We start from the raw sequence: 13464 nt of genomic DNA, 5'->3' as shown, positions 1-13464 counted from the left end.
AGACGGGACTACTATGAAGGCACTCATTAAAGCCCTTCTCTGGAGAGCGAATGATGAGGAAAACCGCTCACGGTGAAAATAACCTTTGCTTTGTGGGCTTTCATGAGGGAGTTGAAGGCACCTGCTTTTCTGGAAAACTGGCTTCGGTCTCGCTTCACCTCTGCTAATTTCTGTACATGCTTTGTGGTAGAGGGAGCTCACAGGGTGCTCGCGGCAGAACGCTCTACTGGAGGTCCCCGAAGAGCCCTCATTGCACTTTTTTTGAGTTATCATGATAGAGATGTTATTCTCAGAGAAGCACAACAGCAGGCCAAGATTACTCACAACTCTTCCACCATACTCATCTTCCCAGACCATTCCCACAATGTACAGAAACAGTGCCAGTCCTTTGCCACAGTTGAAGTCAAACTTTGTGCAAAGCAGCTTCGATACATGCTCCTTTTTCCTGCAAAGCTGAAAGTCATCCTATAGGATAAAACCTACTTTGAAACACCGGAAGACACCTGGGTGTAGGAAAGACTCCTGCCACAACCACGTTTAATGTTCAAAACAGAGACACCGGGGAACAGACCACTTGGGCCAGGTCGAAAACCAGGACCTCCTAACGTGTACAGGGGACCTGCTTGAGGAGTGTTCGTGATGGAACCACTAGAGCTGCCTACACAAGACCCTCAATAAGGGACCAAACCTCGGAAACGGACAAAGGAAGTGGGAAGACGTTGTCCCCCCTCATAGTGAACTCTCAGATCCACTGCAACTGCCGCCAGCGCGGGGTGATGGATCTGACACCGCAGAGGGGAACCCATCACCTTAGATGCATCAATCAGATCAACACTGATCCAGCAGAGGGACGCTGGTGTTCTTCTGGGACTTAATTATCTCCTATCCTTTGGGCCACTGGATAGCTTGGTAGTGCGAATGGCCCTAGAGTGAACCCGCCCTTTCCTGCTTTTTGCCTACTCTCTACTTTCCCTTCTCCGCCCCAACCGCTTCTCCAACTTCCCTCTTTAGCCAGCTCTCCTCCTCAGTCCCCCACCCCTCTTTTTCCCCCATCAGTTGGGTTTTATAGTGTGTGAATGTATAGTGTAACTGTAGCATATGGTTAGAGACACGTTTGGGGATAGCTATAGAGCGATAGTCGACAGCTGCAGGCCTGACTGCTTGTTAACCTCGAGAAGTGTGAGTTTTGTTGAGTGAATGCCCTCCTAGAGGGAAGTTACAAGTCTTTAGTGTTCTAAAGTTGGGAAAGGGTGGTCAACAAACCCATAAGGCCCGATCCTGCAACATGATTGCCCTAGTGTGATATGTAGTTGTATGTAAGCAGGGCAGGAGGTGCTAGGGAGTGGGGGGATTTGGGTGGGACTGTTGTGTGCTGTTTTGTTTATTTGAATATTTCTTATGCTTGTTCATTAGACGATGAGGAAAATTTATCGATCACAAGCGATGTCCCACTCCACTGGAAGGAAACAAAAATGTGTATCATTGTGGTTATAATGTCTGCAATTAATTCTAAGGTTGGGACACGTTCCGTTCTCACATAGAATGTCAGTGGATTAGGACATAAGGTTAAGAGGGAATTAGTGACTGCCTTTATCAGACACCAGAAACCGGATGTCGTTTCCTTGCATGAGACCCATCTACGGGGCAATTACTGTCACTTTCTGCCAGAGGAGCTTACTCTATACTGGCACACGCTGGGTTCACTCCTGGGGCGAGAGGGATAGTCATCCTTATTCAGAAAACCCCTCCCTTTCAGGTCCACGGAACATGGCTGGACCTCGATAGGACATATGCAGCTATTCAGGGTATGTGGGGAAACGAGGATGTTACTATCATTAGTGCTTAAGCACCTCCCCACCTGCAACAGTCCACATTAACCACAGTGGGTGAAATCCTCTTAGAAACTGAGTCTTCCTTACATATTATTGGTGGTGACTAGTGATGTGGCAGTGACTAATGATGTGTTGACATCTGCACTAGATAGATCACATGCACCACACACCATAGATACATCTAGGCCTATGCCTCTGAGACGTTTTGTAGATACACTGGGCATGACTAACTTAGCATCACCGACCACAAGAGGTTAGTCCTACTATTCCAGGGTCCATAAAGTGTTTTCCTAGTTAGATTATATATTCACACTAGCTGGGGAAGTAGGGACAATACAGAGAGCAGAGTACTTGGCACGAGGACTGTCTGATCATTCTCCACTTTGGCCTTCCATTGGCCATTGACACCGAGACAGGTGTAACAGTTGGAGACTGAATGCTTGGGAGGTAAGCGATGAAACAATCATAAGAGAAATTAGGACTGGCACGGAACTTTACGTTTTAGAAAACAAAGACTCTGTGGTCTCGGCAGTGACACTGTAGGAGGCTTATGAATCGGTGATACGCAGTAGGGCACAAGACATTATCGCCTACAAAAACAAGAAAGAACTTGAGAAAATCAAATACAAAGGTCAGACTGACACACCTGGAGGCGGTAAATATGGACTCACCTACTCCCTTGACCCTTGGACAAATGGAGGTTCTATGGGTCAAATAAAGAGCACTGGCCCCTAAGGAGGTAAGAACCCACCTTTCAGCCACGCAACACCGCCTTTATGACACAGGTGATAAAGCTGGGAAACTGGTGGCTTGACTGGGGCGATGGGAACTAGAGGCAAGATGGGTGACTCAGATAGAAGAAAACGAGAGCCCCCATTGTGTAACCGACAAATATATTTCAAATGAGTTTGCCTGATTCTTTATAGGGAGCAACCCCGAGTTGAACAATACCAGATGGAAGACTATCTAAATGCCATTGACATACCAGTGCTCCCTGCTGAGGATAGAGAGTCCCTAGAAGGTGAGATTTCCCTTGTGGAAGTGAGATAGACAGTTGCAAAACTTTCTTCAGGGAAGACCCCGGGTCCGAATGGCCTTCTGGCGGAATTTAAAAAAAAACAGAGATCTATTAGCACCCCATCTGCGTAACTTATATGTGACAGCCCTATGGGAGAAGATCCTGTCACCCGGCTTTCTCAGGGTCACTATAGTAGTCATTCACAAACCAGGGAAGCCTGACTGAGTATGGATATTATCGCCCAATATCACTACTTAATATTGAAACCAAGGTCCTAGCCACAATACTTGCCACTAGAATCTCAAGAATCATCCCTATCCTTGTTCATCATGACCAATCCAGGTTTATGCCAAAACGCTCTCCCAGATGAAACCTTTGCAGACCCCATAGCTGGATGGCAACAGTGGAGTCCTGCCCTGGTCCTCATATATTTGTGTCATTCGATGCAGAAAATGCCTTTGACGCTGTTCAGTGGCCTTTCATGATGCATACCCTCCAGAGAAAGGGATTTGGGAACATTAGTTGGCATGGGTAGCTCTGCTTTAATGAGAGCTCTACATAGCAGTGTGGACCAACGGCATAATGTTGACTGAATTTCCTATTTGGCAGGGCAAACGTCAAGGTTGCCCTTTTTCCCCCCTCCTATTTGCACTCACATTGGAACCCCTGCCATGTGAGAGCTGCAACAGCCCATTAACAAAAAGGCTTTAGGGTCCCAGGATCCTCCCTTGTGGAGGAGAAAATGTGACTGTATGCAGAAGATATTCTCCTATAGCTAACCCATCCGAATACTTCAACCCTTGAAATGTTCTAGACATTTGAGAACTATGGTGTCCACTCAGGATATACCATCATTTAGAAGAAGTCAGTCCTCTACTATAACCACATGTGGAAACTGACCATGTTACCCTAAGTACATTGCAGGAAAACTGAGAGTGTCATGTGAGGGCTTCAGATTTCGGCATTTATGTGACGTTGAACCCTGAGAGTAGTATAATCTGCAACATTGGCAAAATATTCTTGAATTTCCACATGGACGCGAGTGCTGGAGGATGCTTCCTCTTACAGTAATGAGTAAAGGAGCCATGTTCAAGATGGTCACCCTCCCCAAATTTCTCTACACCCTGCAAAACTGCTACTACAGACTCCCAGATGAAATCTTCACCAAAATTGAAAGAGAGCTACGAAGGCTGTTGTGGAATGAGAGTCATCCGAGGATAAGCCTACAGACACTGCAGCAGAGCTGCTACAATGGAAGTAGTGCCCTACCTGACCTTAGAGCAAATTACTGGGCCTCTCACTTGATGGTAATAAATGACTGAGGTCATGTTGAGGGGGACCGCCCCACCTATGCTGTGGAGAGCGCAGTTCAGAGACCTTCCCTATCTCCGCTACCACTACAGGGGTAGGGGAGTGAGCGGCTTTCTGCCCGCAACCCAAGTTGTTATTGAGATACGGCACAGGGCCAGTAGACGTATCGGCTGGGTGGGAAAAATCACACAAGAAATCCTTTATGCGCAGTGTTAGACTTTTCATCCTTGGCGTGGTCTCCCTTAACTTTTTGCCTTTGTTTCCCAGGTTGTTGACGTGTGCTGGACTCTGTTTTTGCTGTTTTTGTTACTCTGGGCACTTTACCCCTGCTAACCAGTGCTAAAGTGCAAGTGCTCCCATACAAAATGTGTATGTAATTGGCTTATCCATGATTGGCATATTTGATTTACTAGTATGTCCCTAGTAAAGTGCACTAGAGGTGCCCATGGCCTGTAAATCAAATGCTACTAGTGGGCCTGCAGCACTGGTTGTGCCACCCACAAAAGTAGCTCTGTAATCATGTCTCAGACCTGCCACTGCAATGTCTGTGTGTGCAGTTTTAACTGTAAATTCGAATTTGCAAGTGTACCCACTTGCCAGGCCTAAACCTTCCCTTTTCTTACATGCAAGATACCCCTAAAGTAGGCCCTAGGTAGCCCCAAGGGCAGGGTGCAGTGTATGGTTACGGTAGAACATTCAGTAATGTGTTTTATATGTCCTTACAGTGAAATATTGCTAAATTTGTTTTTCACTGTTAACATGGGGGCTACCTTTAAATCTGATTAAAGTGTAGATTCCCTTTGGGAGCGCATAGACATGTGGAGTTTGAGGTCTCTGAGCTCACAATTTAAAAATACATCTTTTAGTAAAGTTGATTTTAATATTGTGTGTTTGAAAATGCCACTTTTAGAAAGTGAGCATTTTCTTGCTTAACCCATTTCTGTGACTCTGCCTGTTTGTGGATTCCCTGTCTGTGTCAGTTTGACATTTGGGCTGGTTGCACCTCTCACTAGACAGTGACACAAAGGGAGCTGGGGTGTAGCCTGCATATTCTGATGAGCAATCTGTGCTAAGAGGGAGGGGAGGAATGGTCACTCACACCTGAAAGGGTTGTGCCTGTCCTGACACAGTGCAGCCTCCAACCCCCTGGTGAGTGTCTGGGGCCTGGCCTGGGCAAGGCAGGATTTCAAAATCAAGAGAGACTTTGCTTTGAAGTAGGCCTACTTCAAAGGAGAAAATGGGTATAAGAAGGGCACCCAAAACCACAGACTTTAGAACACTTCTGGAAACCAAGAGGAACCTCCGCCTGGAGAAGAGCTGAGGAAAAAGAGCTGCCCTGCCTGTGACTGCGCTTTGTGGAGCTATCCTGCAGTTGCTGCTTCTGCCTGTGCCTGTGCTAGAGGACAAAGACTGGACTTTGTGTTGCATTCCTTCTTGTGAAGAACTCTCCAAGGGCCTGATTTAGAACTTGCCTCCTGTTGTTTGAAGTCTCAGGGACAGCAAAGATTTCTCTCTGCCAGCACCTGGAGTCTCTGGAGAGACTCCTACTCTGCCAAGTGGTGCCCATCCAGTGCCTGGGACCCTGAAAGAAGAAGCTGGCAGCCCAAGAGTGAGAAATCCACGCTCCGACTGGCGTGCGGGGAAAAGATTGATGCAACTCTGACCTGCGGCTGAAAAATTGATGCGCCACCGGCTTTGCGGCTGAAAATCGACTCTCGCCTGCCATGCAACTGGAAAATAGATGCCAGTAGCTGGAGAAATGACGCGCAGCGTCGCTGACGGAGGCTGGTGAGATCGCAATCCGTGCTGAGTGATTTTTGCATCGTGCAGCTGGGCATGTAAAAGCGACGCAAGAACTGCCCGGACCCGAGAGTGCTGACTGGATCGACACATCGCTCTCCTGCGGAGAGAAGAAACAAGACATGCCGACCCGACTAAAGGAGAAACGACGCAAGGCCTCGCTCGTGAGCGAAATCGCCGCATTGCAAGCCCTTTTTTACCTCCCTCACCCGTGAGTGGTTATTTTTGACGCACCCAAGGTACATTTTCACGCTAACAGTGTGTGTTTAAAATTACATGAAGACTCTTTTTGCATTTTTAGTGATAACTTGACTTGTGTAGTATGGATTTTTGTCGTTTTGGCCTTGGTCTTGTTTTGTTTAGATAAATATTCTCTATTTGCTAAGCCTGTGTTGTGCCATTTTGTAGTGTTTTCATTAAGTTACTGTGTGTGTTGGTACAGATACTTTACACCTAGCACTCCGAAGTTAAGCCTACTGCTTGTGCCAAGCTACCTAGGGGGTACGCAAGGGTTAACTGAGGGTGATTCTCTTTTACTCTGACTAGAGTGAGGGTCCTTGCTTGGACAGAGGAGTAACCTGACTGACAACCAAAGACCCCATTTCTAACATTAAATATGATTAAAGAGATTGGTAAACTGAGAGGGTTTTATGATTGGGACAACATAGGAATCTCTAGGGTGGGAGGCCTATTGAGGGAGGGGGAATTTATGCCCTTTTCCTTATGTTAGCAAGAAAATCAACTCCTTGACACACAACGCTTTAGATACCTCCAACTTCAACATGCGTGAATGGCAGAATCTATCCTGCCTGACCTCACCCTTGGAAGGTAGGCTGTTGATGGGGGAAATAACTGGGAAGGCAGTCTCATCCATGTACAGAACCATTTATAATAACATACCTGACACTATACAGAAACTCAGACGAACCTGGAAAGCCGAAGTAGGCGAGTTAGACAACGCAGATTGGGAGGCTGCTGTCATGCTCCTTAGAGAGGTGGCAAACAAAACTAGATCACGACTAATTCAGCTAAAGATACTACACCTGATCTTTTACGACAGAAGACCCCTCTATAACATAGGATGGGTGACCTCCCCAACTGTTTATGGTGCAGAGGTCAAGGGGGGGACTTCTTTCACATGCTCTGGACCTGTCCGGTCATACGCCCCTTCTGGCAAAACCTGCTAGATGATTTGTGGAGGATACTTGACACTACGCTACCGGAAGACCTTAAGTACATCCTCCTAGGCGTCCCCTGTGACATAGATCTCCCTCATATGAAATTTCTGTTCTGTAATTTAGGGCTTGTGATTGCTGAGAGACTTGGCGAGGTACTTGGGGCCCAGGGCACTGATGATAGCCAAATGGAAGCGAGGGATGGATTTGTATATTGCGGCGGAGAGGGTGATATATAAGAGCAGAGGTTGCCCGTGTAAATTAAAAAAAATATGGGGTACCTGAATCTCATACTATGGTGGTTATTATGAACATGGTGGTAATGACCGCCACGCCGGCGTTCATTACCGCCAACGGCATGGCGGTCCAGGCCTCCACATTCTGAACACAGTAGTAAACTGGCTGCAAAGCAGCCAGTTCACTACCACCCACTGCCATGCCAGAATCGACCGCTGGGCCGACGGTAGGCACATTCGACCCGGCAGTGGAGGCCGGACCGGCGGTGGGATTATGATCCCATTTCCACCAGGGATTTCCTTGCAGGATACCCCGCCAGGTAATCCCTGGCAGAAAGCATACGTGTGACAGGAATTCTCATTCCTGCCACCTGTATGTGGCACGGCAGGACCCCCCCTTGCCACTACCTCCACCCAAGCCCCTAATGCCGGCCCCACCCGAACCCTGAAAACCGGCCCCCCCAACCCTCCTCCTCCAAATCTCAATGTAGGCCTCCAGCTCCCACCTCACCATCCCTCACCCCCCCTACATACAGGTCCCCCCAACCCCCAACCCCACACATCCTCATGCACCCATACACCTACATGCACAGACGGATTCATACACTCAGACACACATCCGCCCTTCACAAACATTCACGCACACTGCCATGTATACACTCACACTCAAACACACCCTCCCCTTCCCCCTCGGGCAGCACTTACCTGTTCCGTGGCGCTGCTCCGGGAGGGAACGGGCTCCTAGGATGCTGCTCCGCCAGCATCGCCGTGCCTCCATACACAAAAAATCACTTTTTACTACATTCTTTGTTGTTGAGGACTTTGATCAGGAAGAGAGTAATGCTTGAATTACTTACTGCTACTCATTTTTACACTATAATCCCTTGTGACTCTCCTTCCCAAGTAAGGGGCAGTAATTTCATAATTTTCAGGTACTGTTGGTTTAGTGTAATATGTAATGAGCAGATGAAGAGGGGAAGGAACGATGTATACTAACAGAAACATATCCTCGCTACTGGTGTGTATTTTCTTCTTCAAAAATAATAGTCATAAAGTTCTATTTTCCTTTCTCAACAGAAACTGGAGAATGAGCGAGAGAATGCAGAGGAGAACAATGGTACACCAATGACGACAGCAAGTAAGAGACACCTAAAAACGTTTACATTTTCGTTCAGTGATTCTTGTGGGCATCTATAAACATCTCAGGGATTATGGTGTCTCTGTGATAAAGGAATCAGTAAAAACCAGCACGCCATGTGATCATGTACCAGGTGTCATCTGGACAAAGGAGGTAGTTAAGTTGAAGGCATTTCGCCATGGTAAAGTGAATGTGATGCCTCTGTGATACAGGGCACAGTAATAGGCAGCACACCATATCTCTCTGTTAGAAGGGACTTGCATGCAAGGAAACTATGCCTCTTTGCTCAACTAGTTTCTGAGTACTTCAGTATGGCCCCCAAGCATGCATGTAAGCTCCTTCCCAAGAAGCTTGAGTGTCGTTTTAGTTACTTGAGCCTGATTCCAGAGAATAGAGACTGACCATAGTGTTTTAATGTTAGGAGAGCTTTTATCTTTCACTTTAATTTTTATTTGACAGGCACACACATGAAATACCTACAGCAGAATGTTGGCAGGTTTGGCAGGTATTCACTGGAGGCCTGTTGCATTCACTCTTGTTTTTTTAGACCTTCAGCATTGAATAAACTGAGTGAAGTGCCCATCCTTACGATTTTTAGGTCTTTGTGAGGACCTCGGGATTCTGTCACCAAGCTAGGAAATGCTAGCCTATAATAACTTATGATGTAAGTGGAAAAATCAGATATGCGATTGGTAATTTTGACAGAGTAGTTATTGATGAGCCTACAGAGTCTATGATTATGAAGTATCAATGTCTGTTGTGTGGGAATCCGGTTACGTGGGAGTCAGGAATAGCTGCCTGAAACCATAGATTAACTAGTGGGACATGTGACTACAGATAGGTGAAAAAAGCCTATAAAAAAGTAAAGACTCAACTTTAAGACTTATGAGTCAGTACAAGAGGATAAAAACCATTTAGTCAACCAGTGATTAAAAGGCTTTTAGACAAAAATAAAATTATTTTTAGATGTACGATGTTGAGAGGCAGATGCCTCTAGTGATTTTACCTCAGTGGACACTTAGGCATATTGAGTAATGGTTGGCAAAGGTTACAAAAATGATTAGCCACAATTTGTTCATATTACCTTGCTTGAAGTGCTAGTTTGGTAGTGCTTCTACTGGCACTATCAAACTAGCACTGGACTAATGTTGCATATTTATTCAAATGATCTTTCACTTCAACTTAAACATGATTTAACTGTTTAAAGTCATGGGGTTCTTCTTAACAAAATAAAACAGACCTAGAATTTAGTATAATTTTCTTTGAATATAAAATATAAAGGAAACTGTATGTGCTTTAACTATTCTAATGTTGTTCATGAAATGCCTAAATTTTAGTCTTCACACTTCTTACCTCCACATAAAAAATTCGATTGCTATGTGTCATGGTTCAATGCATATTAGAATGCATGGCATGATGATATAGCTTTAGTCAAATCTTTGCTTAAAAACAAAAAAAAGCTTTCATCTGGAAACGGGTATTCACACAAGCTGCCAACTGAACACCTGTGCCCTGTCTCATTTCTTGGATGACCTTTGCCAGGTTGCACAAGTCTGAGAGAGAACCCTTGGATGTCATATTGCAGTGAGTACCTGGTGGCTGTATTACAACGTTTCTCATAGATATTGTGAGACCTTTGTAGAGCCACTGAATCCATAGCACAGGGGATCCTACCTTTGTTATCTGCCATGAAACCAAGTAGATGCCAGGTACTACTTCATGACAGGGGAGGTGCAGTAATAGTAGTATGAATCCATCAGAGCACTAATGAATGGAGTAGTATATTTTCCACATTTAATGCAGTGTACTAGAATCGCTGTTGTGAATTTGCTTCCTCACGTTGGCTCCCTAATGGATGGAGGACAGAATTATAGGGCTATACCATCAGTAAACTGAACATCCAGAGAACATGCAGTCTTATTATTCTGACCCATGCAGGGTGTCTGAATATTTTGGTGACTGTGGGTGTATGAACATGTTAGTGAACAAATGAGATTATATGCTTGTTAATGCCTTGACAGTCTCAAAGGTTGGAAACATAAAAAAGTGTCCCTGATCACAAAATGATGCATTCTCAGTGAGATGAATGAAGAGCTATTTTTACCACAGAATGTGCTCAGACAGTGAGGCATACCCCTCGAAATGTACTGTTTGACATTATGGCCCTCATTACAACCTTGGCGGGCGGCAGAGGCCGCCCGCCAAGGTTGAACCGCCTAGCGGCCGCCTATGAAACTGCACACCCGCCGGCCGCATTACAACATCCCCGCTGGGCCGGCGGCTGTAACATTGTAGCCGGCTCCTGATGGAGCTGGCGATGTTGCGGCCGTGCGACGGGTACAGCTGCACCCATCGCGCTTTTCACTGTCTGCTGTGAAGACAGTGAAAAGCAGGGTGGGGCTGTGCCTGGTGGCCCCTGCACTGCCCATGCATATAGCATGGGCAGTGCAGGGGCCCCCAGGGGCCCCGCGACTCCCCTTCCCGCCAGCCTTTCCCTGGCGGTCTCTACCGCCATGGACAGGCTGGCGGGAAGGGGAGTCATAATCCCCAGGGCAGCGCTGCCCTGGCGGATTATAACCGCCAGGACAACGATGGTGGGAAACCGCCGGTCCCGGCGGTGTGACTGGCAAATTGTACCGCCAACCTGTTGGCGGTACGATGCCAAAACAACCCTGGCAGTCTTTGACTGCCAGGGTTGTAATGAGGGCCTATATATCTTATCTCATGAAGTGCAATAGGGCATTGATTGGGTCACTTTAAAATCTGCATAAGAAAGTCAGTAACATGGAAGACAAGGTTGTAGTGGCGAAAGAGTATGTGCTGGAGTCAATGTCATCAAGATTTGCAGGAATAGAAACATCTGTGCTCAATTTGGAGATGAAAATAAGTGCCTTAGATGCTCTTTGGATAACAAAGCATGAAACCAATGAGGTGACTGGGAACTTCCAACAATAAAAAGCTTTTACAGTATAAATGTAGAAGACAATATAAAGATTAGAAAATGCTAGGTAGGTGACCTATATCGGGTTTTTTGTGTTAGGACCATGCAGATTACATGGAAAACCTTTGAATTTCGGTTAAGGACTTTTGAAGAAATTAATTGAATCCTAGCAATGACCCTTAGTATGAGGAAGGTGTTGCATTTACCTGCAAAGGGCAAGCAGGATGGCCATATTGAATAAGGAACTGTGTTGCTGACTTTGCTTAAGGAACCTTATATTAATCCTGGTCTCTCATAAGAGTTCGTCCGGATTCCTGCGTGGAATTGCTCAAAATTTAAAGCCAGCAGGTTGATCCTTAGCATCAGGTTAGCTGCAGTGAAAGGTCCCACTGCACTACAAGTCAGTACCGCGCGATAATGTGAAGCACAGTAACACAGCTTCCTGAATGAAGACAAGCACTCTCAGAGGTTCAAAGTATTCGGATCAAGTTTGATGAGAGTGCCACCGCTACAGAATGCAGGCCTTCAAGCTCTATCCCACTGTGCACAAACAACAGTTTTAGATCATTTAAATGCCAGCCCTTTATCATTTCCCAGTAAGCCTGTCTCTGTTCCCCGGCTATGTGGTTGAGACACCAAAACCCTTTTTAGGAAATGCAACAAATCTACAACAATTGCAGGTTTTTTCTTCGAAGAGTCTTTTCTTTTTATGGTCTTTTGGTGTAGGAAAAATGTTGCTGGCCTCAAGGAGCATATGTTCCTGCCAACCCTGTGTTTTTGTCAGATTTATGGCCCCAAGTTGAGGTGGGTAAGTGTATTTACAGTGTGACTGGGCTTTGAGCAGGCACAGCTGACTATGGACCTGGTGATGTTTGCAGCATTTACAAACATCTTTTGCTGAGCTAGCATTGGGCGGAGGTATATTGTCTGAATTTCCTGTTCCGGCAGTTAACACTCGGACTTGCTTGCAAACTATAGTGAAAATAGAAAAGGGTAAACATCGGTAATGCCTTTACACATGCTAGACTCTATATTCTAGTTGTATAAAAATCACATAAAGAGAGCTGCAGTCCCAGGCTAATATACTATAACCCACCTTTTGACAGTAGTTTTGTGGGGCAATGCTTTGCTGTTTGGGCATGTGTACGTGGTTACTACCTTTGTGGAGGCCCTCATGGCAACAAACAGGCTCAGTACATGTAAATTAGTTTTACTCCAATATGTTCCATCATGTTAATGTTCTGTCAAGCTTTCTTACAAATACACTGCCTTATTCTTTTCCACCCATGGTGTTTTCAGTTGATCAGGGCTGATATATGATCTCAACCACTTGTTTTTGGAGATGTTTCCTGCTTGTTTATATGATACTTGCCATTGGTGTATACAGTTTGTATTGAGGGTTTTAAAAATATGTCCCAATATTTGCTCTAAAAAGTGCTTAACAAAGATAATCGTTAAAAAAACTTTATTGCAGCTTTCTTTTTTTAATTTAAAACTCGTTATTGGGTTTTGAAAATAATGCAGTACAATATAGATAAACAACCAGCAGGTACTAACATCAATAAATCTTTCAGACAATAAGGACAGCAGGGTCATCCAGCCTGGCTGTGCGACCGATATTGACAGAATACAGCAAAGCAAATAGAAGTAACAAAGGAAACAATAATGATTCACCCACTGATAGCACCAGCCCATTTAGTGATCAATAAAATAATTGTTCCACTTATCCCAACCCAGCCTCCCCCACCCACTCAGAAAGGTACTCAAGCCATGAACGCCCTGATTTCGGGCTCCAGAGGCTTCCTGTACCAGGCACACGGCTTCAAATCCCATGGCAATCTGCCCACCCTTCCCAATTTGTATTGTATTTCTTGGTGCAACTCCTAGCTATATAGATAGGATGTTACAAACCAGAGCAGCAGTCACTTGCCCCCTGCCAAACCTCCAGTGATGGAGTAAGAGATTCCTTCCACGCCCTCGCAACATCACGTTTAGCTATAGTAAAAGCAAGCC

General features: G+C 45.6%; 1 protein-coding gene across 1 annotated transcript in view; it reads left to right on the top strand.

The window, feature by feature from the left end:
• Positions 1 to 13464, top strand: part of C3_1H21orf58 (chromosome 3_1 C21orf58 homolog) — a 103893-nt gene that overhangs the window by 21939 nt on the left and 68490 nt on the right. The window contains exon 2 of the mRNA XM_069225494.1: positions 8450 to 8510. Within this exon, the coding sequence (XP_069081595.1) occupies positions 8450 to 8510 (61 nt within the window). The remainder of the gene's footprint in view (positions 1 to 8449; positions 8511 to 13464) is intronic.

Source organism: Pleurodeles waltl, chromosome 3_1, assembly GCF_031143425.1.
Source record: "Pleurodeles waltl isolate 20211129_DDA chromosome 3_1, aPleWal1.hap1.20221129, whole genome shotgun sequence".
NCBI lineage: Eukaryota > Metazoa > Chordata > Amphibia > Caudata > Salamandridae > Pleurodeles > Pleurodeles waltl.
The sequence above is the reverse complement of the archived record's forward strand: the minus strand, read 5'-3'. Positions and strand labels throughout refer to the sequence as shown.